Source organism: Carcharhinus amblyrhynchos, chromosome 10 (assembly GCF_965287045.1).
Source record: "Carcharhinus amblyrhynchos chromosome 10, sCarAmb.v2.hapA, whole genome shotgun sequence".
NCBI classification, from domain to species: Eukaryota; Metazoa; Chordata; class Chondrichthyes; order Carcharhiniformes; family Carcharhinidae; genus Carcharhinus; species Carcharhinus amblyrhynchos.
The window spans coordinates 5,915,792-5,941,148 of NC_137333.1; the positions used below are offsets into that span (position 1 = coordinate 5,915,792).

The 25,357-nt window shown below is 43.9% G+C and overlaps 1 protein-coding gene across 2 annotated transcripts in view; it reads right to left on the reverse strand.

Annotated features, from left to right (window-relative positions):
• Positions 1–25,357, reverse strand: part of pcdh9 (protocadherin 9) — a 728,369-nt gene that overhangs the window by 255,853 nt on the left and 447,159 nt on the right. Inside the window, exon 2 of one of the 2 annotated variants that reach the window (XM_080198088.1) lies at positions 10,604–10,805. In XM_080198088.1, coding sequence (XP_080054214.1) covers positions 10,604–10,805 — 202 coding nt within the window. The remainder of the gene's footprint in view (positions 1–10,603; positions 10,806–25,357) is intronic. The other variant, XM_080198087.1, reaches the window with a different exon arrangement.

The following is a 25,357-nucleotide window of genomic DNA, read 5'->3' on the forward strand; positions in this document are numbered from 1 at the left end:
TGCTGATCTTGGATGGTGGTCATCACAAGGATAGCTGGAAGAGGCAAGGGGCTGTCCTACCACATGTACCGGAAATATTTTTCTCTCAAAGGATCAGTGAAATGAAAGCCTGTAGTATTGTACTCTGAGGCAGACAGTTCGATGACATTCCATTTTAAGGCACTAGTGTGCCGCCAGAGATCTACAGTTCTCCACACTTAACCACAGATGTTTTCTTTCTCTAAAAGCAACACACACGCAGCATCACTGTGAAAGTTTAAAATAATTCCTCAGCCAGACAACCAGCAGCTCAATAGTAAGCTAGTGCGCTTTTTAAAATAAATAATTCTTTTAAAGGACTGAGGTTGTACGGTTGTTGCCCATCTCTAATCGCCCTTGAAATGGAATGGCTTTCTCAGTCATTTCAGAGGGCAGTTAAGAGTCAACCGCATTACTGTGGATCTGGAGTCACATGGAGGCCATATCATTGATGATGGCAGATTTCCTTTTCTGAAGATTACATTAGTGAACCAGATGGAGTTTCATGAAGGTTAAAGTGGGTTTCCTCCGGGTGCTCCGGTTTCCTCCCACATTCTGAAAGACATGCTGGTTAGGTGCTGTGATCCGAACAGGTGCTGGACTGTGGCGACTAGGGGAATTTCACAGTAATCTCATTGCATTGTTAATGTAAACCTTACTTGTGACTAATAAATAAACTTTAAGACTTATTTCGTGGTCACCATTATAGAGACTAGCCTTGTTTTTGTTTTATTCGTTCATGAGACACGAGCATCGCTGGCTGGCCAGCATTTATTGCCCATCCCTCGTTGCCCGCGGGCAGTTGAGAGTCAACCACATTGCTGTGGCTCTGGAGTCACATGTAGGATAGACTAGGTTAGGACAACAGATTTCTTTCCCCAAAGGATATCAAAATGAACCAGATGGATTTTTCTGACAGTCGACAGTGATTTCATGGTCATCAGTAGATTCTTAGTTCCAGATGTTTTTATTGAATTCAAATTTCACCAGCTGCCGTGGCAGGATTCGAACCCAGGTCCCCAGAACTGAGTTTCTGGATTAATAGTTCAGTGATAATACCACTCGGCCTCCCCAAAGGATTAAGGATATGAGGGGGAGGGGGATCAGGATATTGGATTTGATGAGCAGCCATGATCATAATGAATGGTGGGACAGGTTTGAAGGGCTGAATGATCTACTGCTGCTTCGAGTTTCTACGTTTCTTATGTTTCAACTCACAATTTTATTAACTGAGTTTAGATTCAACCAGCTGATGTGGTGGAATTTGAACCAGTATCTCTGGAGCCTTGGCCTGGCCCTCTGGATGACTAATCCAGTGACATTACCAAGACAACATGATCAACCTTCCTGGTTCTTTGCTCTGCCAGAGGGAGGTCAGACCCCAAGCATTCTGTCACAGTGTAGGAGCTATGGATTGGTGAAGCCTGATGCGCCAACAAAATGAGGGAACGGGAGTTTCGTATCACTTTGGCGTCAATTTGGACTTTCAAGTCCGAGATACTTTCAAATGTCAGCATTATATCTTTTCTCTAGCATTGGGGAATATTATTGCACAGAGATAGCGCTTGGTTTAGGATTAATTCATTAAAAAAGCAACAGCACTAGGAATAACACATTTTTTCGATCCTTCAAGCTAGGATTGCCAACTTTGGCTGGACGTATCCCTGGAAGTTTCACCATATGGTCTCTTGTCCCCAAACCCTTCCAATCAAACAGTCTTTTATCCATCTCCAATATTACTAAACTAAAGTGTTCAAAGAAGGCTGAAGAAAAAAGGAATCTTTTAATGTCTTGTTGAGTTTGTTGCTCAAAGCAGTGCCCTGGAGATAAATCTTTCATTCCTGGAGACTCCAGGGCTATCCTGGAAGGTTGCCAACCTTTCTCCAGTCCTTTGTGACTTAAACAGAACAAAGCGTGTATAATCTCAAATTGAACCAAGTTGCCTGGGTTTTACAAGCCAGGATTCAAGAGATGCATATGACTGTAGGCATCTGAATCATGACATGGTGGCACAGTGGTTAGCACCACCGATCCAGGTTCATTTCTGGCCTCTGTGTGGAGTTTGCACATTCTCCCTGTGTCTGCGTGGGTTTTCTCTGGGTGCTCCGGTTTCCTCCGACACTCCAAAGATGTGTGCAATCAGTTGATTCGCCAGGCTAAACTGACTCTAGTTTCAGGGTGATAAGCAGGGTAAATATGTGTGGTTACGGGAGTAGGCTCTGGGTGGGATTGTGGTTGGCATAGACTCGATGGGCCAAATGCCCTCCTGCTGCACTGTAGGAATTCTATGATTCTATGTCACAAGGCCCAATATGAATATTATCCTCAATACAATAAACTCTTTGCAACGACCACTCCAACCAATGACTCAAAGGGGGAGTTTTTCCATCGCTCCCGGCCACAGGGATCATAATGAGGGGTGGGCAGGGGGGTTGCGGGTTTGTAACAACAAGTGGCACTTTTTGGCCTTCTCACAGAATTATAGAATCCTTACAGTGCAGAAGGAGGCCATTCGACCCATTACGTCTACACCAACTATCTGACAGTGGGGCAAATTTTCCTGTCCCGTCCGCCATGGGAATTGTAGCGGGCAGGGCACGGACTACGTGAAGATCTGTTGACCTCAGGCGGGATTTTCCGGTTTTGGGGCGAGCGGAGCAGGAAAATCCCACCCAGAGTCTCTTTCCCCTTTGACTCAGATAATGTCATTGTCCTTCCCATTTGATTCCCAACCTGGATCACTGCCCACGTGGTGTTTGCAAAGTCTCCCCGTGTCTGCGTGGGTTTTCTTCAGGTGCTCCGGTTTCCTTCCAGAGTCTGAAAGGCATGCTGTATAGGCGCATTGGTCATGCTAAATTCTCCCTCAGTGTACCCAAACAGGTGCCAGAGTGTGGCGACTAGGGGATTTTCACAGTAATTTCATTGCAGCATTAATGTAAGCGACTTATGATGCTAATAAATAAACTTAAACTTAAAATTTCCCTGAAAAAAAACAAGCAGCCTGCGTAGACATTTGGGTGTGTGAATGAACATTGCCCATCAAATAAAACAATTTGCACAGCCTACACATTAATGCTAGGATTCAACCTGTACGATCTTGATTGAAGCTAAAAGGATAGTCTTGAGTTGAACTTAGTCCAATCCCCATGGAGCTATAAACGAGGCTAGAAAGAGAAGCCCGTACATGTGAATGAAAGTATGGCCACAGCAATCATATGCTGATGTCCTCGGATAATTTAACAACTCTCCCTCGAGGAGCAGTAAATCAATTTTCAATCTGAAAGTAATGTGTTCTGAGGAAGTCAGTCGAAAATTAGTCAATTTGACTGTGGGGAAGGAGCAACCAAAAAAAAATCTAAAACCTTCACCCTGGTTAGCAAACTTCTGCCAGAAAATATATCAGGCATCAGTAAAAATGAGTGTGTTAGACGAGTACCTTTTCACTTGATAGACCTGAGGTGCAACTGAGCCAATACTGATGGCGCAAACAGTTCCTTTCCTTCCCCGCTGCCAGGTTTCTAAGCAAAATAAGCTTTGGCAGTTGTGAAGCTGGTTTATGGACACAGAGCCAACATTTAAATAGTCAATTATAGTTTGTCACTTTTTGACATTAATCAGGTAGGCTCACTCACAGGCCACAAGGACACTTGGTGCAAAAACCCAGAATCATTCAAAGAAGGAAAGGCTAATATTTATATCGTGCCTTTTACGTCTTCAGCACACCCCAAAACACTTCACAAACCAGTGAAATACTTCTTCAAATTCAGGAAACAAGGCAGGAAAATCAGCGGTCAGCATTTTTCCACAAACAGCAAAGTAATAAGAACAAACATTGGCCAAAACGAGAGGGTTCCTCTCTTCTTCAAAACTGGGCCATAAGATCTGTCACGCCCCCAATTAGAGGGCATATGGAGGCCTCAGCTTAATATCTCATTTGAAAGGTGGCCGCTTTAATAGTGGGGCACTCCCTCGTTTACGGGTCAGCCCGGATTCTGGGCTTTAGCGACATGGAGCGGGGTTTAAAAACCACACACTTCTGATACAGCCGTGGCTGCCACCAATCAGAACATATTACTCCTCAGGGTTTACTGCTGAGAATCTTTTACCCGAATAACGTTATGAAACTCTACTCAGCATCTGGTGAAGCCTGGACCTAACCTGTTGACATTCAGTGCCATGTCAGAAAGTCATCCCACAATCTGTCAGTGTTGTCCCTTAAAATTAATTGATCCAAAAATTGGATGAATCTAAATATCGTTATTGCAACTTAATGCATGTTAGCATGCTCGAATGCCTGCTTTTCAACCTCACCTCCACCTTGGCACACAAGAATCTCCATGTCCAGTGAAATTTAACCCCCTCCCCCCCAATAGCCAAAACTTCAGACAATCATACACAGGGGCATGCGGAATGGGCAATAAAGTGCATATCCCATGGACCACTGAGAATAAGGTCAGACAAATCACACTAAACAATCAAAGAAGACATGGGAGAACAGAGTGAGCATTTGTAATGCATGGAGCAGGGTAAGAGGAAGATGGGTTATTACTTAAAAACCAGCATTCAAAAACATTTTCAAACTGGGAAAGTGCTACCTATCCCCAACCCGCACTTAGAGAGGATCTTTCAAAACCTTAGAGGCTTCTTCTGGTGCTCATGAAGTAACACAAATCCTCTGAGATGGGCTCAGTTCATATTTCTCATATCAAAACAAATCATGTTACAAATGTATTACAGGTACCTGTAGAGACTCTGGACAACTTATTAGATGATGAAGACATGTACACTGCAAGACAGAAAACAGTTTCAATACCTTAGGGTTTCACCTCATGCAAGGGTCAAATAAAAAACACCGTTTGAGTCTTCAGTCTAAAAATTACTGACAATGATGTTATCGCATTCTTAACACTGGCAGGAAAGTTGCCTCTTCATTACTTTAATGGACACCTTAAACAATTAATTTTAAATGAGCTAACACCTCCATTAAAATAATAGCAAGGTATGCAAAAGAAGTAATTGAAGTGTTGCTTTTGGTAATGTCAGCGTGTATATAACATCTAACCTGAAATGTTTAATCAATCAGCAACAGTAAAATACCAAACTTTCTTTAAAGAGAATATGATGTGCATTTGATTAACTTCATCCCATTTCCATTCCCCACTTTTCCACCATCATCTAACGGCAACTACAGTTCTCAGGCCTGTTTCTGCTTCCAGCCTGCAACTGATTTCCAGAAATTTGTCCAAGAATTCCAGCATGTCCTCGCATTGTCAGATCATGTGCCAATCGCAAAATGATTGTTTCAGTGGTACATGGGGTGGGGTGTAGTAGGGTCATAGGACTTAGGCTCAGGAGTAGGCCATTCAGCCCTTCCAGCTTGCTCCGCGATTCAATAAGATCAAGGCTGATCTAGCTATGTCTGAACTCCAGTTTCTTTCTGCTCCAGATAACCTTTGATTCTCTTGTCTCTTAGAAATCTATCTAATTCAGCCTCGAATAAAGCGAATGGCCCCGTCTTTACTGCTTTCTGGGGAACAGAACTCCACAGACTAACCACCCGCTGAGAAAAAAAAGAATCTCCTTATCTCTATCTTAGAAGGGAAATCTCTTGTTCTTAAACTTTATCTCCTAGTTCTGGTCTCTCCCCCACAAGTGGAAATGTTCTTTCAGTATATTAGGATCAAGTCCCCTCAGGACCTCATATGTTTCTGTAAGATCACTTCTTATTCTTCTTAACTCCAGTGAGTATAGGCCCAACCTGTTTGACCATTCTTTGTAAGAAAAGCCCCTTCCATCGCAGAAATGAGTCACGTGACCCTTCTCGGAGCTGTTTCTAATGCATTTATCCTCTTTCTCAAATAAGGCGACTGAAATTGTACACGGTATTTCAGGAATGGTCTCACTGAGGTTTGAACAGCTGCAGTAAAGCTTTGCAACATTTTCAGCATCCTATTTACCTTCCCAATCACTTGCTGCATCTGTGGGCTAACCTTTTGTGATTCATGTAAAGGCTAGGACACCCAGATCCCTCTGTGTCACCAGATTTCTCAATTTCTCTCCATTTAAATAATATACTGCTTTTGTAATCTTCCAAAGTGGTCAAGTTTACATTTTCCCACATTATACTCCATCTGCCAATTTTAAAAATGGGAAGTGTTTCTAATACAGCAAGGTGTTGGTATCAAATTCTTCCAGGCTGGATCCATTAGACTTTACTGGATGCAGAGTGGAGTTTTATGACATGGTTTTATTATTATTACAAGTAAACTTTGTCACTTAAAATGGTGCTAAATTGTCTAACACAGGGATAGCATCACAGTGTTATTACCAGCCGTCCATTCTGGCTTTGAATGGGGATAAGGTTTATTGATGCCCCATAGGGCCCTGAGCTCTCACTTTATGCTTCCAAACAGTTGGTATGGCACACCAACGGGCAAACTGACGAAGGTACCATCTGCTTTGTTTAGTGTTGAGAGGGAATAAATTCGTGACATCTGAAACAGTGGAAGAAGCAGGTGACCCAAGCAAGAGGTAAATGTTTTTGATGGTGGCCACCAGCCAGATGTGTGACACATCCATGGCACTCTCCCAAACGATGCAGACTTGTGGCCAGTCACCTCCGAAAATATCCAGATCACACAGTGGCACAGTGGTTAGCACTGTTGCCTCACAACGCCAGAGACCTAGCTTCAATTCCCGGCTTGGGTCACTGTCTGTGTGGAGCCTGCACATCCTCCCCACGTCTGTGTAGGTTTCCTCTGGGTGCTCCAGTTTCCTCCCACAGTCCGAAAGAACTGCTGGTTAGGTGCACTGGCTGTGCTAAATTCTCCCTCAGTGTACCCGAACAGGCATCAGAGTGTGACATCTAGGGGGTGAAACTTCATTGCAGTGTTAATGTAAGCCTACTTGTGACACTAATAAATAAACTGTAAAACCTTCAAACAGATCTTACCAAGTATGACCCCATACTTCGCAATGAAACCTAATCACAGTAAGGCAATTGCTTACAGTACTGTTACTCTATCTGAGGGAAGTTTCCGTAGTTTGGGCCTATTCTCATTGGAGTTCAGAAGAATGAGTAGTGAACTTTTTGAAATATATCAGATTCTGAGGGGCTTGACAGGGTGAGTGCTGAGAGGACGTTTCCCCTTATGCGGGACTCGAGAATTAGAGGGAGACACAGTTTCAAAATAAGAGCTTTCCCATTTCATAGAATCATAGATACCTTACACTGCAGAAGGAGGCCATTCAGCCCATTGGGTCTGCACTGACAACAATCCCACAAGGGACTTATCCCCATAACCCCATATATTTACCCCACTAAATCCCTCTAACCTATGCATCCCGGAACAATAAGGGGCAATGCACCAAACCCGCACATCTTTGGACTGTAGGAGGAAACCAGAGCACCTGGAGGAAACCCATGCAGACATGGGGAGAATATGCAAACTCCACGGAGACAGTGACCGAAGCTGGGAATCGAACTCAGGTCCCAGGAGCTGTGAGGCAGCAGTGCTAACCACTGTGCCACGTGTTTAAGATGATGAGGAGGAATTTCTTCCCTCAAGGGATTGTTAGTGTTTGGAATTCTTCCCATCAACAAGCCTGGGTCACTGAATGTTTGAGGGCGAATTTGATAGATTTTTGATCTATAAGGGAGTCAAGAGTTATGGGCGACAGGCAGAAAAGTGGAGCTATTGACATGGGACGACAAGGTGGCACAGTGCTTAGCACTGCTGCTTTACAGGGTCAGGGACCTGGGTTCAGTTGCGGCCTTGGGTGACTGTCTGTGTGGAGTTTGCATATTCTCCCCATACCTGCGTGGGTTTCCTCTGGGTGCTCTGGTTTCCTCCCACAGTCCAAAGATGTGCAGGCTAGGTCAAATGGCCATGGTAAATTGCCCCTTATTTTCAGGGGGACCAGCAGGGTAAACATGTGGGATAGGGCCTGAGTGGATTGTTATCAGTGCAGACTCGATGGGCCGAACGGCCTTCTTCTGCACTGTAGAAATTCTATAATGCTCTGAGTTTAGCTATGATCTTATTGATCATGCGACTTCCTCTTCCTATACCCTACGTACATATGTGGATGTGACCGGAGCATCACTGCATCCATACTTTGGTTAGAGGAAAGAATCTGAAGAAGACCCTTCCTCATCATTTGATTTACAACCCACACTCTGCTTGGTTGAGTAGTCGGTGCCAGCACTGAAACATACAATCATTACTGCCCTCCAACCTCAAACGTTCCTGATGGGTCCCAACCTCATTTTGTATTGGCGTGGCCTCTGAATATTTAAACACATCTCCACGAAAACCCTCATTTTCTTTAGGAAATTTAAGTAGTGAATTCTCTCCTGGTTTCAAGAATGTCGCCCAGTGTTTCTCAACATCACTGTTCCAATTCTCACAATCCTGTTACTGCTGAAAAAAATGATGAAAGGCTCACTTAAACTGTCAAAAAAAATTGAAACATATTTTATGGACACGACACAAATTGGGGAACAGTGGTTTAAACAAAAATAAATGGCACGTCAAGGTCAATCTTACTCACTCACTCATGCAGCAGAGTCTCTGGCTCTTGGTGGATTGTTATGAACAAACTATTTCTCTCTAAAGTGTACCCTTTATTTCCTTTTGCAGTTACTACAATGTCGCATACGCCACAGTTAACTTTAAGGAAAGATGGCAGATCCCTGGAATTTCCAATCTCACTGAGCCAGTATATTTTAAAATGCTCAGCAGGCGCATTCAAATTCCCTTTTCTAAACAAAGGAAAGAAAAAGAAAACATTTAAAAGCAAAACAAAACCTGTATGGGTATCTTGTTGCCCCTGAAACCTCGTTATGATTTTTACATTTAATATGGGAATGCTGCATCCCTCTGCCCATCTCACCCCTCAGTCCTCATCAAGTGAGGATGCCACATTCCATGCCCATCCCTCTCACACTGACAAACATAAGGACCTGATGACACCTCCCAGACTAATGATATCACTGAAATTAAGATGTCACTGGAACCAGTAACATCACTAGGACACTGACTATATGGAATCATGACATCACTGGGGAACCACTGACATCACTGGGACAAATTGTATCACTTCACCACTGACATCACTGGGGACCACTGACATCACTGGGGAACCCATGATATCATTGATCCCTGTGATATTATTGGTCCAATGACATCACTGGGACAAATTACATCACTGGGGGCCAATGATATCATGGAAACCAATGACATCATTGAGACCTAGTGACTTCATCAAAACTAATGACATGTGGAGTTCCAACAGAAACTGATGGCAGTGGCAAAGAACAGGAAGCTTCAGGCAAATATTTTTATGAAGAAAAGCAAGCTCCTGCTCCCCTAACTGCAATCTGCTAACTTGCCACAGATCAGGAATCAAACCTGACACCTTCAGTGTCATTATGACATGGAGACAGAAACTATACTTTCAGCTCACTGAGAGGGGTGAAACAATGATGCTACCAAGAGGTACAAGGCAGGGGACCATTGGTCAATCCTTTACATTTGCGTAGAACCTGCAAACTATCACACTTTGAAATTTAATCAGCACCAGACAGTTCAGAAGAGCTGAAATCAAGTCTCGATAGGCAACAAGTGGTTCATTTACTGCTAATGACTTAACCACGAATCATGAATACATTAAAAGCAACACCAGAACAAGATTCATAACAGCTTATTCATGTTTAGCCCAGAATGAGTATCCAAAAAGTTAACAGCAAATATCGGGTTGCAAAAGCCAGTTCACCATATATTAAAAAAAATTGCAATGCAAGGAGACCATCCCCAGAGTCAGTGGTGTCAGCATAAAAGAGAAATCACCAATCAGTGGTATCCAAAAGTCAATGTATCTTCCTAAAATATACAAATAGTCAAAATGTTTATGGTACTTTCTTGTTGATCTAATGTAGCACAGTTCCAAAAGGAAAAAAAAACACACCACAACGAGCAAATCTGGAGCACAGTACCCTGTTTAATGATGCGAATATTGGGAGAGACGCAGAAGTGGAGTTAGTTCCTCCTGCAGCAGAGAGTGGAGGTTTGCCTGCGTTACTCCCTGCTTAATGAGCCGCTAATCAAATTCCAGGCACACACAGCTCCAAACCGTACGATTTCTGAGAACGAGATGGTGCGGGGTCATTAACTCGGGAGAAAAGCAGACAGTCTGCAGTTAAAACATTTCTGCTGGAAGAGGCGTCTCACTCCCTTTAAACTTTGGCAATAAAACATCAATTACCATCCACCACCCCCCCCCCCCCCAAGCACCCACCTCACCGTCTTTATGCTTCCGCAGAAACAAAAGTTTAATAATATTGCGTTGCAGCCAATAAAACCTGCAGCAGCAGCTCCACACACATTAGTTTTCTGGGCGCATTCAAAAATCAAAAAAAGAAAAGCGATCGGACTCAAAACTTTGAACTCAGGACCCTTGGGATGGTGGAGGGCGCTGTGGGGGTTAGCTCTGAAAGCCAACGTGGGCAAGGTTAGGCACATTTCCAGTTCACACCCAGAAAGGAGAGAGAGATAGAGAGAGCAAAAAGACGGTGGTCACTTACTAGAATTTGGGTCAGAGTTGCCGTCGGCCTCGGTCCTCTTGTCTGGGGAAGCCTGCTCGTAGAACTCGTCCTGCGGCTGAACCAGAGGGAGAGGGTGTGAGATCAGCGTGCCACCACTTACTGGTTCATGGTCTCCTAAACCACTATCACTGCAGCTTTCCTGGGAGCCGGCGGGCAGGTGAAATGTAACGCGGCGCTGAGACTAGAAAGAAGGGCAAAGAACATGGAAGTTAATGCTCTTCTTTGCTTTATCCCTCACCCATCCACCCCCCCAACTTTGGACAAAATTATCGTGGGGTTTTTCAGACTCCCTCACCCCTTAATCAGGATTACAGAGTCAATTGGTACCCATTCTGTCTACACCGAGCTACCGTCGCAGACAGAAAGGATTGCCCAAAAGCACAATTCTTGATTCAAATGTTTTGCAATGTAAAATGCTCTTATTAGTATTGTTTCATCCATGTGTTTTCTAATAATGCCAGAACAGCAACATGCATTACTATGACACCTCAAATGTAGTAAAGTCTCCCAAGGTACTGAAACACACCAAGTAAAATGGACCCCAGTTTTTGTTAATTCCAGAGGAAACATGTCCCTTCCTCAACAGAGCAGAACTACAGATGTTATAGGATGATACAGATGTAGACCTGATAGTTGTTGCAGGATGCCCAAAGATCACATTTACAGCTTACATTTACATAGTGCCTTTAACACAGCAACAACTCCCAAGGTGCTTCACACGAATATTATCAGGTAAAGTGTTGGAGCAGACATTAGTCAGGACCGCACGGTAGCACAGTGGTTAGCACTGCTGCTTTACAGTCCCGGGTTTGATTCCCGGCTCGGGTCACTGTCTGTGTGGAGTTTGCACATTCTCCCCGTGTCTGCGTGGGTTTCCTCTGGGTGCTCCAGTTTCCTCCCACAGTCCAAAGATGTGCAGGTTAGGTTGATTGGCCATGCTAAATTGCCGCTTAGTGTCCAGGGATGCGTAAATTAGAGGGATTAATGGGTATAATATGTAGGGATATGGGGTTAGGGCATGGGTGGGATTGTGTTTGGTGCAGACTCGATGGGCCGCAGAGCCTCTTTCTGCACGGTAGGGTTCTATGATTCTATGAGACTTTAAAAGCTTAGTCAAAGGGATACATTTCAAAGAGCATCTTAAAGCAGTGGAGAGAGAATGGCAGAGAGGAAATTCAAGATGGGATGTGGCAGGGTTGCATAGCAAATCCATCTCTGAATGATTTTCAGCTTAGGTTAAACCATAAGATGTTGCAGCTGGAGTAGGCCATTTGACCCATTGAGTCTGCTCTGCCACTCAATGAGATCCTGACTGATCTGATATGGTAATCCCCAACTCCACTTCCCTGCCGTATCCCCATAACCTTTGGTTCCCTTACTGATTAAAAATCCGTCTCTCTCATACATTTAATGACTCAGCCTCTGCAATTCTTTGCAGCAACAAATTCCACAGATTTCCTACCCTCTGAGTGAAGAAATTCCTCCTCGTCTGTTTTAAATGGGCAACTCCTTACTCTGAAATGCTGCCCTCTGGTCCTAGGCTCTCCCAGAAGAGGAAATATCCTCTCAGTATCCCCCCCCACCCCTCGTCAAGCCCCTGAGAACCTGATATGTTTCAATAAGATTGCTTCTCATTCTTTTATGTGTTGTTTTCAGGGACATATACCGAGACAAATATCAACTACTGCTGGAGGGTCATCAACTCGGTGAAGGACACTCTTTGGTCCGCTCGAAAGTTGCTGATCTTCCAGTGCAAAGATTTGTCCTTGACCGAGTGTTGCAGACCGGAACATTTTGAGATCCAGGACTATGTGCTGAGGGACGCTCTCAAGCTTGTAGCAGCCACCGCAAAGGCACAATGGGGAAAGGCCACTGTTTAAAGCCTTTCAACCAAAGCAGACGGTTGGGCCAGTAACTGCAAAAGAACCTTCAGACTGTGTAACTGTGAAAATGGCACACAGTGAAATGTGATGTATGCATATAGCTTGTTGAAAAACTGAAATGTAATGTCTGTAACTTCTTGGAACTGAACACTGTCAAATATTGAAGTTAAAGAAATTGTAAATATGACATTTTTGCACTGTTTGTAACGATTGGAAATGTTGTTTCTCTAATGGTTTATTTCAGAGTATTTATAAATAAAGTATATTTTAAAAATAAAAAAAACTCCAATGGTCCAGCCTACTCAACGTCTCCACAAATAAAATTTCTCCGTAGCCAGGATCAACCTAGTAATCTTCTCTGGATTTCTTTCAATGCCAGTCCTTCTTTCCTTACAGAAGGGGACCAAAATTGTTCAGTTTACTCATAGGCAGTTCAATAAACAGAAGCCTATTAAGACAGCAAGGGATTGAAGGCCAGGTTTGAAGCTCTACCATGCAAGTCAATCAACCAAAATGAATGCTTCAATCTAAGAATCATTTGTTGCTTCTGAAATCATGTTGTGTGTGTGTGTGTGTGTGTGTGTGTGTGTGGCGGGGAGGGAGGGAATGAATGATATCAAACACAGTGCTGGAGAATTGTTTATATCACTGATGAAAGGGTAAACTACAACAAATGCCAGGGGACTAATAGTGGGTCATTTCGAGCAACAGTCAGCATTGGCAATGATCAGCAAGTAATTCAGTTTTCCACCGTTGTTTTAATGCATGCAATTTCTCAGGATAGAAGGGAGAGAAGAAAGCAGTAACATCCATTTGAACAGAAGCGCATGAACTGTTAAAAGTATCAACAGAATAATTGTGGGTGTGGACAGTACAGGAATTGTGACAGGGAAGAGGATTCTTTCCTACAATTAACAGATTGGATATCAATAGGTTTTCAAAAGTTTCAGCATCCAAGCCAACACACAGTGAGCAACTTGGTGAAGTGTGATTAGAAAGGTTGAAAGCAAAATTATGATTAAGAACATAAGAAATAGGAGCAGGAGTAGGCCAACTAGCCCTTCAAGCCTGCCCCGCCATTCAATAAGATCATGGCTGATCTGTCGTGGCTCAGTTCCACATTCCCGCCCTCTCCCCATAACGTTTAATCCCCTCTCTTATCAAAAACTCATCAACCCTTAAAAAAAAGCCATTTTAATCAGTGATGGCTGGCAATGTTCCTTATGGAACTATTGATTAATAGAATCATAGACAGATTACTGTACAGATGGAGGCCACTATGCCCATCATCTGTGTATTGGCTCCCTGCAAGAGCAAAGACCAACTTAGCTATTAGAACCATGATTCCCGACAATGCAGAAGGAGGCCATTTGGCCCATTGAGTCTGCACCAACAACAATCCCACCCTGGCCCCATTCCCATAACCCCACACATTTACCCAGTTAATCCCCCTTGACACTAAGGAGCAATTCACCACAGCCAGTCAACCTAACCCACACATCTATGGACAGTGGGAGAAACCAGAGCACCCAAAGGAAACCCACACAGACAAGGAGAGAACGTGCAAACTCCACACTGACAGTGACCCAAAGCCAGAATTGAACCTGGGTCCCTGGTGCTGTGAGGCGGCAGTGCTAACCATCATGCCACCGTGCTGTCTTGCTTTTTACCTGCAGTCATGCATTACCATTTTCTTTAGGTGCTTAATTATCCAATTTCCTCTTGAAAGGCAGAGTTGAATCTGTCCCCATCACAGTGTATTCCAGATCCTAACCTCTTGCTGTTTAAAAATAGCTTCTCCTTGTGTTGCCACTAACTCTTTTGCCCAGTTACCTTAAGTCTGCACCTCTTGTTTTCAATCCTAATTTGTACCTAAATTGCATGGGAACCATAAGGATAGTTGGAGTCACTTATTTCAATTCTGATCAAACTCTACATCCCCCTCTGCTCCCCACACTATCAAAGTATAATTCCTCCCAGTGTGCTGTAGAGCAGGCAATGGTCTACCCTATTATAGATTGAAGTGATGCAAGCAACCTTCATTCAAAATGCAGGTACCACTGCCATGATAATAAGTCAGCGTACGAGAGAAAATTCTCAGAGTGACTCCTAATGTGACCTTGGCTCTCCCCCAAGGCTGAATCTTTTTGTGTGTCTTCTGGCTCTACAAGCACCTGTGTCAATTTCATATTCAGCAGCGCAGCAACAAGCAATTTAGCTGTGGTCTTTGTATCACCTCTTCCACGCTCAATTCAAGAGTCAAATCACATATTGAACCTCCACCTGAATGAAAGGAAATACAGTTTTGTCCTAGTTTGTCCTGGTGCCTTACAAGCTTAAAGCTGCATTGTCAGGGCAATGATGGGTCACTGCTGGCCAACTTAGTTGTTGTATTTCCATCAGTCAGGGAGGAGTTATGTGCCAGAAACTAAAAAGTTAGCTGGCCCCAAAAGCGCTGAGTGCGGAAATGGGTTACAAAATGTCTTTGCAAGTAAAACATGAGGGTTGAACTCTGCATTTTCCTCACGGTTCCATGTTGTAAACTAATCTCACCTTCACCACTATCTGTGTACAGTTCAGGGAAAGTGCTGGTCCTTTGAATAGACTAGCAGAGGTGAATATATTGTTTAGACTGGGAGTTTCTCAGGGATTCCAAGGTCAGAATGGGTAAAGTCAGCCTGGTACAATGCCAAATCCAATTTATTCCACGGAATCGCTGCACCGTTTCAATGTAATTTTCAGCTTTGTGAAGTGAAGGTGCTAGCTTCAATAATGGGACTGATTCATTGGATTCCAGGCACTAACACAGTAATGAATGCTACAATGCATCTCATTGTTTCACACACTGGAAAATGGCTCCAACCTTTAGTTTTAAGGCATGAAAACACAAACCACTGCTTCTCTAAGCATCTTCAATTTTATCCTTTTCAAAGGGAGAGATTCAGAAAACAAAACTCCATTCTTTGAGCCTCCAGACTCTAACCGTTCTGAGCAGCCCAGAAAGGAATGTGCAGTGGATTCGGATAAAAGCAGCCATCCTTTGCTCAATAGCAGTTCGCTTCGCTTTTTTTTCTCCTCTCTGAAGCAGCCAATGTAACCCGAATGGAATTCTTTCAGGCAGCGCACCACTGATAAGCAATTGATTTACTCTGACAGGCTGGAAATGTCTAATTCTCAAAACCCGACGCTGCGCTCTCACACTCTTGAGGGGGAGCGGGATATAAAATATAAGCTTTATGTCCTTTATCGCAAGTGAACACAGAACTGTTTAACCTCTTGAGTACTGCGGCTCTGTGAAGATGCGTGTGTTTTCTGCCTGATAGCAGGCGCTAAGGAGCGCAGCTTTCCAGCAGAGGTTCTCCTATCCACAGGCCGTAGCTCTGGTGGAAGAGCTGTGGAATTCCCAGGAAAAAAAAGATACAACCGACTACTGGGGGAAAGAAAAACCTCCTCGGAAATTTGCCCAGTAGCTGACTGTAAATTTTCTTCCTTTTGTATATTGCTGTTGGGTCTGTGCTGGTATAACTGGGATTTTGCTGTGACCCTTCCATGGTGAAATAGTTTATTTGCCAGTTTTGACCATTGGATAAACTCACACACGCACTTGTCTTTGTTACTAGGGATTAGTGAAACTGGACTTCGACACAATTCACTTGGTTTGGCAGGCAGGTTGGGGGGGTGTGGGGAGGAAGCAGAGAGAGCAATAGCTTTCATTTCTATGGCGCCTTTCCTGACTACAGGACCTCCCAGAATGTGTGACAGTCAATTAACCACATTTAAAATGTAACCACTGGTACAAGGCTGGCCAGGCAGCAAGCCAGCTAATTTGCATTCAGCATTTCTTGCCTTTTGAGATTTTACTGGCCCTGGGATTTCTGGGTGAAAAGCTGACTTTAACATTTAAATTCAAATTTAAATATAATTAGTGAGCTTGGGATGCTATTGGGCAGGGGGAGGACGAGGGGGAAGGGGGGCATTATCCAGAGGGGGAAGATGACTGACAAATCTCCCTGTTCTGTGCAACAGAACAAGGACATCTGCACATGCACAATTGTGCCCTCTAGTGTGAGTAGCCGACTTTCTGGTGAGCTTAGGCCCTACCCCCTCCCCTTACTGGCAGGAATCAGATTGTGCATTATGTTTTGAACTAAGTGGCATAAGATTGCATTTGTGATCTCACCGAAAAAATGAATCTGAAACTCTCCTGCTTTCACGCTCATTCGACACTTAGAGTTCTTTTAGTGTGATCATCCCTGTTAACTCTTTTTCCCTCTCCTCAGATGCTGACTGACCTGCAGTGTGTCTGCCATCATTTCCACTTTCCCTTTTCCCCAATTTTTAGGTTTTGCTTCTGCAAGGACAAAGGTAGCTAAAAGCTATTGTGGGACCAGTCCCACCAAAGTCTCAGGGGATTTGAATGGATCGTCACATCCGTTGCGGGAAAAACTGTTGTGGCAGGGCTAGAATTCCTCAGTGGATCTGTCAATCATTCAGGTTCTCTTTTATTTTAGGTTCAGGCTTTGAATAGTCTTCAATTAACCTTTAAGTAACTCCTTTCAAGGGCAATTTGGGATGGATAACATATGCTGGGCTGGCCAGCGATGTCCACATCCCATAAAAATAGAATAGAATAGAATCCCCCCAGTACAGAAGGAGGCCATTTGGCCCATTGAGTCTGTACCGACCACAATCCCACCCAAGCCCGATTCCTGTAACCCTCGTTCACCTTGTTAATCCTCAAGACACTAAGGTCAATTTAGCATAGCCAATCGACCTAACCTGCACGTCTTTGGACTGTGGGAGGAAACCGGAGCACCTGGAGAAACCTGGGGAGAACTTGCAAATTCCACACGGAGAATGACCCAAGGCCATGATTGAACCAGGGCCACTGGCGCTGTGAGGCAGCTGTGCTGCCCACCACTGTGCCACCATGCCACCCTGTCATTTCCCTGCAGTCATGCATTACTATTTTCTTTATGTGCTTAATCATCCAATTCCCTCTTGAAAGCCAGATTTGAATCTGCCCTCTCCGCACTGCATTCCAGGCCTTAACCACTTACTGTGTAAAAATAGCTTCTCCTTGTATTGCCACCAGCTCTTTTGCCCAATCACCTTCAATCTGCCTCTTCTGTTCTTGATCCTAATTTGTACCTAAATTGCATTGGCCAATCAACCAAACCCGCACATTTTTGACTGTGGGAGGAAACAGGAGCCTCCGGACGAAACCCACGCAGATGCGGGGAGAACGTGCAGACTCCACACAGACAGTGACCCGAGCCGGGATTCGAACCGGAAAAGAACTAACCAAGAATGGAGAAAGGTAACAACGTCCCATTTTCAATATTTTCCAGCTGAATGCCACCTGAGCTGGTGCTGCTAAACATTTCAATCAGTTGGTTCTGAACGATATTGATTGGCGATGTGGCTGAAACTGTAAGCTGCCTCGTAGTACCAGCTAGTTAACTTTCCTCCCCACTCTGCGTAGTAATGGAGCTGTGCATGCTGAGTTTGAGTTTGGCAATGGACACCTTCAGTAAACAAATATGCCAGCATTTTTATTTTTCCTGACAGCAGGGGGATAAAATAAGATTCTATCCTGTGGCTTAATTCAGGACGAGTTACAAATACCTATCGATACAGCAGTGGTATATCACAGTGTTATCTCCGTTACATCAAGCCCCAATCTCATTCTCTTGTTCATGTCACCTTTAATGTGCAGTGCCTTAACACACTTACTTTAAAAAGGGTTAATGCTTCCACTGAAGGAGTGGGCGAAAAGCCTGCTTTGTGTGTTCATTTGTTAATCTTCACAATGATTGATTTCTAAGCTGGTGAACTAAATTGTATTATCCCCTAATGCTCCACCCCTGCTGGATGTGCAATAACTACAAAATTAACCCTTAATGAGTAACATTGCTCATCTCGGTTCATCACCCTCGCCTCCCCGCCCCAGTGGTGTTCAGAGCTGAAAATGCTTAAAGGAAAAACTGAAATGAAAAGGAAACTGTCTGCAGCTGCTTTAGAGTAGTCAGATTATATATAGAAAAATGGATTTTCAGCCAGAAATCTCATGGCTGGTTTCCTGAGCTCTGTAAACTGTTGTGGCTTCGTGTATGATCATTATGAGTCTATCAATAATATTACAGGGTTAAGTTTCTGTGGTAGCTGTCCCAATCAACTCGTCACTTCATTGAACCATCAGTGGATATCCAATTGAAAATCTAAACCCGCTGCTTCATTTTGGCAAATATGTGGTGTACTCTATTTATAACTGTCCTCCTGTCACAGTATCCTGTTAGTCATTGCTGATAACACCCCTGCTGTTGTCGAACCCCTTACAGTCTGATTCATTATAAGCGTTGCCATGGGAGAGCTGCTCACATCGGATACAGAGCAAAAGCAAAAAGGGCATGTGCCCAACATGTCCATGCCAGTACTAACGCGCTGCCTCAAGGTTCCTCCTTCTTCTCTCATCTAAATTGACCATCCTCTATCCCCTTCTCCCTCATATGCTTCACCTGCAATGCAACATTACTCTTCACTTCAACAACTCCATACTGTAACAAGTTCTTTATTTGCTAATTAACTGCCTAGTTTGGAAGTTTACTGACGTTCTCCTGTAATTTGCTGCGGTACTCCTTTGTACAGACAGCCCGCCACCCACCCACCCCACCCTCCACTACCACACCCTCCCCTACCAGTTTGGAGTTGTTTGATAGTCTGTATAATTTTAAACTTTATTGGTGTCATAAGTAGGCTTACGTTAACACTGCAATGAAGTTACTGTGAAATTGTCCCAGTGGTTAGCATGGATAAAGAAGTCTTTTCTTTCTTGATGACTGTCTTACAGTGATGGACCCTAGTTATGTTTTGCTCACAAGAAGGAACGTTGGGCAGAATCTTCCGGCACTTCATGCCGGCAGGATTTTTCAGGTCCCGCTGCAGTGGACGGAGCTTTGGCTGAATGTCAAATTCTCTGTCCTCACTTGCAGTGGGGACAGTAAGATCGCGCCCATTCTCTCGACATCCATTCTACCAAAACCTTTCAGAGTTTGAAAGACGTCTGCTAGATCTCCCTACAGACTTTTTAAAGAGACCAGACCTGTCAATCCTTCCTTGATGTCTACCCACACATTTCTGGTATCATCTGTGAATCTCCTCTGTAACCTTATGACTGCCTCCATTTCTTTTTTTACAAAATGATGATCATAACTGCATGCAGGACTCATTCTAACCAAGGTGTTATACTGGTTTGGCATAACTTTCCAATTCTATCCTTCTGGAAATAAAGCTGAGTGTTTGGTTTTCTTTTATTTTTAAATGACTTTGTTAACCTGTGGGGCAAATTTAGTTGTGTTTGTATTCTGAGCTCCCTGTATTCTTTTACCCCACCCAAACTTGTACTCTACAAACACTTACACCTCGCATCCCAGCTCGGGTTACTGTCTGTGTGGAATTTGCATGTTCTCCCCATGTCTGTGTGGGTTTCCTCCAGGTGCTCTGGTTTCCTCCCACATTTTAAAGATGTGCGGGTTCGGTGGGTCGGCCATGCTAAATTGCCCCTTAGTGTCAGGGGGACTAGCTAGGGTAAATGCTTGGCGTTATCGGGAGAGGGCCTGGGTTGTGATTGGTACAGACTTGGTGGGTCGGCTTCTGCACTGTAGATTTTGTGAATCTGTGTTGATCTTTTTTTGCTAATTATTTGCCGAGTTTGGAAGTTTACTGAGGCTCTCCTGTAATTTGTTACAGTACTCCTTTGTACAGACTGCCCACCATCCCCCACCCCCCCCACCCCCAAACCCCTCCCCCCAACCCCCCACCATGCCCCCACCCCCCCCCGACACCAGTTTGGAGTTGTTTGATAGTATAAAAAATGTTGAAGTTTATTTATTAGTGTCACAAGTAGGCTTACATTAGCATTGCAATGAAGTTACTATGAAAATCCCTTATTTGCCGTACTCCATCACCTGTTCAGGTACAGTGAGGGAGAATTTGACACCACCAATGCACCTAACCAGCAGGCCTTTTGGGCTGTGGGAGGAAACCAGAGCACCTGGAGGAAACTCACGCAGACACGGGGACAATGTGCAAACGCCGCACAGACAGTGACCCGAGCTGGGAATCGAACCTGGGTCCCTGGCACTGTGAGGTTGCAGTGTTAGCGTAACATTTGTTGCTTGCGCGGGAATGATTCCACTGCAGAACACAGACTGTATGTACAGTGTGAACCCACTATCCTGTTCGTGCCCATCAATCACATTTTAATATGGCATGGTTCCTGAAGATGCTTTGATTTATCTGCAACTGGGCAATAGCGTGGAGAATCTGTGATGGAAATGACCAGGCGGACATTATATCACACTCGTCACGGTGACAGCCCTATTCACTCGGCACTGACGGACTTCAAACCGATCAATAATTTTTATACAAGCCAAACGTTGTTTGATAAAGTCCCTGCTTCCAATCCACAGGTACTAAATGCTAACTGGTCATGATTCACATTCAGGTCACATCCACTGGCAGTGCTGAACCCTTGTAATCAACATTGTCATTGAACAGCCAGTCTGTCAGATCCTGGGAATCAGGCCGACTGCTCTGTACAGTAACAGCAAAATCAGAATCATCATCGATACAGCAACTTGTAAAACATACAAAGTAGCCTCAACCTGATTACCAAATTGAATAGATCTCCTTCCCTCTGTTCCTTAATGACGGCCTAAGTATAGCACACAGCTCACAATATTCATAGAAACCCTACAGTGCAGAAGGAGGCCTTTTGGCCCAACAAATCTGCACCAACAACAATCCCACCTATCCCTGAAATCCCACATAATTACCCTGCTATCCCTCCAACATAACATCCTGGAACATTAAGGGGCAATTTAGCATGGCCAATCAACCTAACGCACACATCTTTGGGCAGTGGGAGGGAACCGGAGCACTCAGAGGAAACCCACGCAGACATGTGAAGAACATACAAAAGACAGTGACCCAAGGCCGGAATTGAACTCAGGTCCCTGGAGCTGTGAGACAGCAGTGCTAACCACTGTGCTACCTGTTGAGCCTCCCCCATTAGTAAACGCAGAAAAAACATACTCCCGTATTATATCAATCCAGCTAACATTCTTCAGCTGGAGGATTGATTTTCTTTCCACAATTTTTATTGTGAGTAACATGGCATCAATTGTCTGCTGCAGTACATATGCAACTTTGCTGAAAACAGTGCAGATCAAATCCCTCCTCAAAATGGCGATAAATCATTTAATTAATCAGTGAACTTACAACTCTCCCCCACAAACTGAATGCCTCCAACTACTAGCGTCTACTTTTCATAAAAAAGCATTAACCTCCTCATGTTCTTGTTGGGAATGCTATGGTATGACACACTCTAATCTAGTGCTCAACCATCCCTAATGCCGAAATAATCTTCCACACTCCTCCAGATTGCCCTGAACATCTGATAATTCTTTGCGAAATCAATTTTTTTTCCCCCACATTCGCATTAGCCTCGAGTGCATTCCTTTCACGGGCTCTTGACTGCAGGACATTTCCTTTCGACGGGGGCACCACTAAAACGTTTCGCTGTTTTAATCTCTCATGACTGGGCAGCAATCCAAGGCAAACAGTCACAAGAAAGGTTTGGATGAAGAAGGCCTTTTGACTATTCAATTTTCAAACACATGGACCCATGTATCCAACTTCAGGGCTACGTTTCCATGGCTAGATCAAGGATTTCTTTTCCGCAACGTCCCAACTGATAAAATGCTAAATCAAAGGGAATCCTACCACATTGTTGACTTGAATTTGGCAATGTTAGAAAGAGAGGGAGGTATCAAAAATCAATAATTTGGAGTTTGTTGGAGTGGGGTATTTTTTCCCCATCCACCTCCTCATCTCAAAAGGCTGTTTTCTCTCCAAGTTACTAGAAATAAAGGCAGCAGGATGTCCAGGATCAACCTGAATGATGACACCAACATTCCATCCATTTAACCAATTAATGATTGAAACTGTATGCAAAAAACGTGAATTTCCTCTGTTTATGAACAGTTACAAATGCACCGTAGAAAGCATTCTTTCTGGTTGTATCACAGCTTGGTATGGCTCTTGCTCTGTGCGAGACCCCAACAAATTACAAAAGGTCGTGAATGTAGCTCAATCCATCACGCAAACCAGCCTCCCATCTGTTGACTCTGCACTTCCTGCTGTCTCAGAAAAGCAGCCAGCATAATTAAGGACTCCACGCACCCTGGAAATTCTCACTTCCACCTTCTTCTGCCAGCAGAAAGATACAAAAGTCTGAGGTCACACACCAACCAACTCAAAAATAGTTTCTTCCCTGCTGCCATCAGATTTTTGAATGGACTTAGCTCACACTAAGTTAATCTTTCTCTACACCCTAGCTATGACTGTAATATTTCATTCTGCACTCTCTCATTTCTTCTCTATGAACGGTACGCTTTATCTGTATTGTGCTGAAGAAACAATGCTTTTCACTATATATCAATGCATGCGAGAATAATCAATCAAACCAAATCAAATCAAAACTAAATTAAACTCACCACAGAAAGTGTTACCAATTTCAGACCAAGTAGCCTGTCAGAGTGAAAATTGTTAATTACTGCCAGATAACCACTCTGGCTTTGAAAATTAATGATTAGCATTTTGTCTCAGTGGTAGCACCCACAAGTGATAGTGGGTTCACATCCCAATACAGTAATTTAATAGGGAAATTAACTGTTACGAATGCAGTCTTATTTCTTTAGGTTTTAATTGTTGAAGATTTTATGAGTGTAATTTTGTTAAATTAAAAACATTTCTTTTGATGTCTCCTTTTTAATTGTATCAATTGACATTTAAGTACATACAGGTGGAGGGAATGATTGGATGATTACTTGAGTGCATTTCAAGAGACCCTTACTGACACAGGGATAGAGTGGAGTTGAGAAATACATACCTACAGTGTCTTACTCTGCAGTTAAATCCATTCTAGTAAAGACTGGCGCTAGTGTCTACCTTCACCAACTAGCTATCCAGTGTATAACACTCCATCCTGCCTCTCTCTCTCACAGAATGCAATCCTTTCCTCTATTTCTTTTTCTGTACTCGATTTGACATTGGATTTGTCCACTCAGAATTCTTTCTCAGTTCTGACACTATTAGTTGCACAATCTGTCAATCTGACTGGCTAACGAGACAGTAAGAAGTCTCACAACATCAGGTTAAAGTCCAACAGGTTTATTAGGAATCGTGAGCTTTCAGAGTGTCACTGCTTCGTCAGGTGATTCATCTGGTGAAGGAGCAGCACTCCAAAAGTTGGTGAGTCCTAATAGACCTGCTGGAATTTAACCTGGTTGTGAGACATCTTAATGTACCCACCATGGTCCAACACCAGCATCTCCACATCATGGCTTAGGAGACACAATTGTTTGCTCTGTTTGATCAGATCCCAGCTGCCCATTTTCCACTCTTGGCAACGATGTTAGTTCAAACTTTCAGTAGCAATTTTAAAAGCCTAAATATGTAAGGGCAGAGCTATCTGTTGGGCGGCACAATGGTTTGCATTGCTGCCTCACAGCGCCGGGGATCCAGGTTCAATTCTGACCTTGGTCTGTTTGGAATTTACACATTCTCCCCATTTCTGCGTGGGTTTCCTTTGGGTGCTCCAGTTTCCTCTCACACTCCCAAAAATATCCAGGTTAGGTTGATTGGCCAAGAAAAAATGCCCCTTAGTATCAGGGCAGTGCCAAGTGATTAGCAGGGTAAACACATGGGGTTACGGGGGTAGGGCCGAGGTGGGATTGTACAGGCTTGATGGGCCATATGGCCTCCTTCTGTGATGTAGGATTGTTTTGGAAGATAACACAGTAAATCCAGTTTCTACTCCCATTCTCTTGTTTTAACCGTGCTCTAGTTTTCAAGCTAATTGGCCATTCTTCATATGCGAACCATAATAGTCTTAGCAGACCATTTGACTGTGGAAGAATTTAAATCCAGGGATCATCCTCTCCTCACTCAAAATCCACAGACGTGTACTTCTGAGCAAGGGCTGCTGAATAGGGATCAGAAGCAGGAGCGGGGGAGGGATTATCTTTTCCACGTCCTAATCTAACCCGGGGCCATTAAGAACAATAGCAGCCACTCCCAGGTGAGATCAGCTAACTGAAGACTCTACAGGAATTGTACCTAAAGCCAGCCACCTTAACACTTTAGCACTAAACCATCACATGCATTCTTCTGCAAAACCATCTGGGTATACCCTGCTTACCAAACGTGCTGAAAGTGCATTCGGTTTGCAAATAGTCTTGACTTTCTGCAGCAGGTATTCAATTATAAATATAAACACTGCACTGGTATTTTCCTCTTGTGAATAATGGAGCTATTAGTTATAATTGCATAGAATTTTGCAACTCCAAAGTAGGTCATTTTGATCAACTGGTTTGTGCCAGGATAGACAATATGGGTGGGATTTTACAGCCTCGCTCACCACGAAACCATCAAATCCCGCCCGAGGCCAATGGACCTTTCCATTGTCCACCCCTTGCCCGCTCCATGGTGGGTGGAATGGGAAAATTCCGCCCTATGGGCAAGGTTCTCAGGCCTCCCAGCCGCATGTTTCCCACCGTCGGGAGATGGTGCATTGTTTGCTAGAGCTGAGATTCTCCAGTCCCATCGCTGTGAAAGGGAATTCCCGCTGATATCATCCCAGCGGAAAACTCACAGGCAGGAGTGCACTGCCGGCGGGACCGTCCAGAGAATTCTGGCGTATGTGTCATCATGTGTGTGTGGCACATAAGAACATAAGAACTAGGAGGAGGAGTAGGCCATCTGGCCCCTCGAGCCTGCTCTGCCA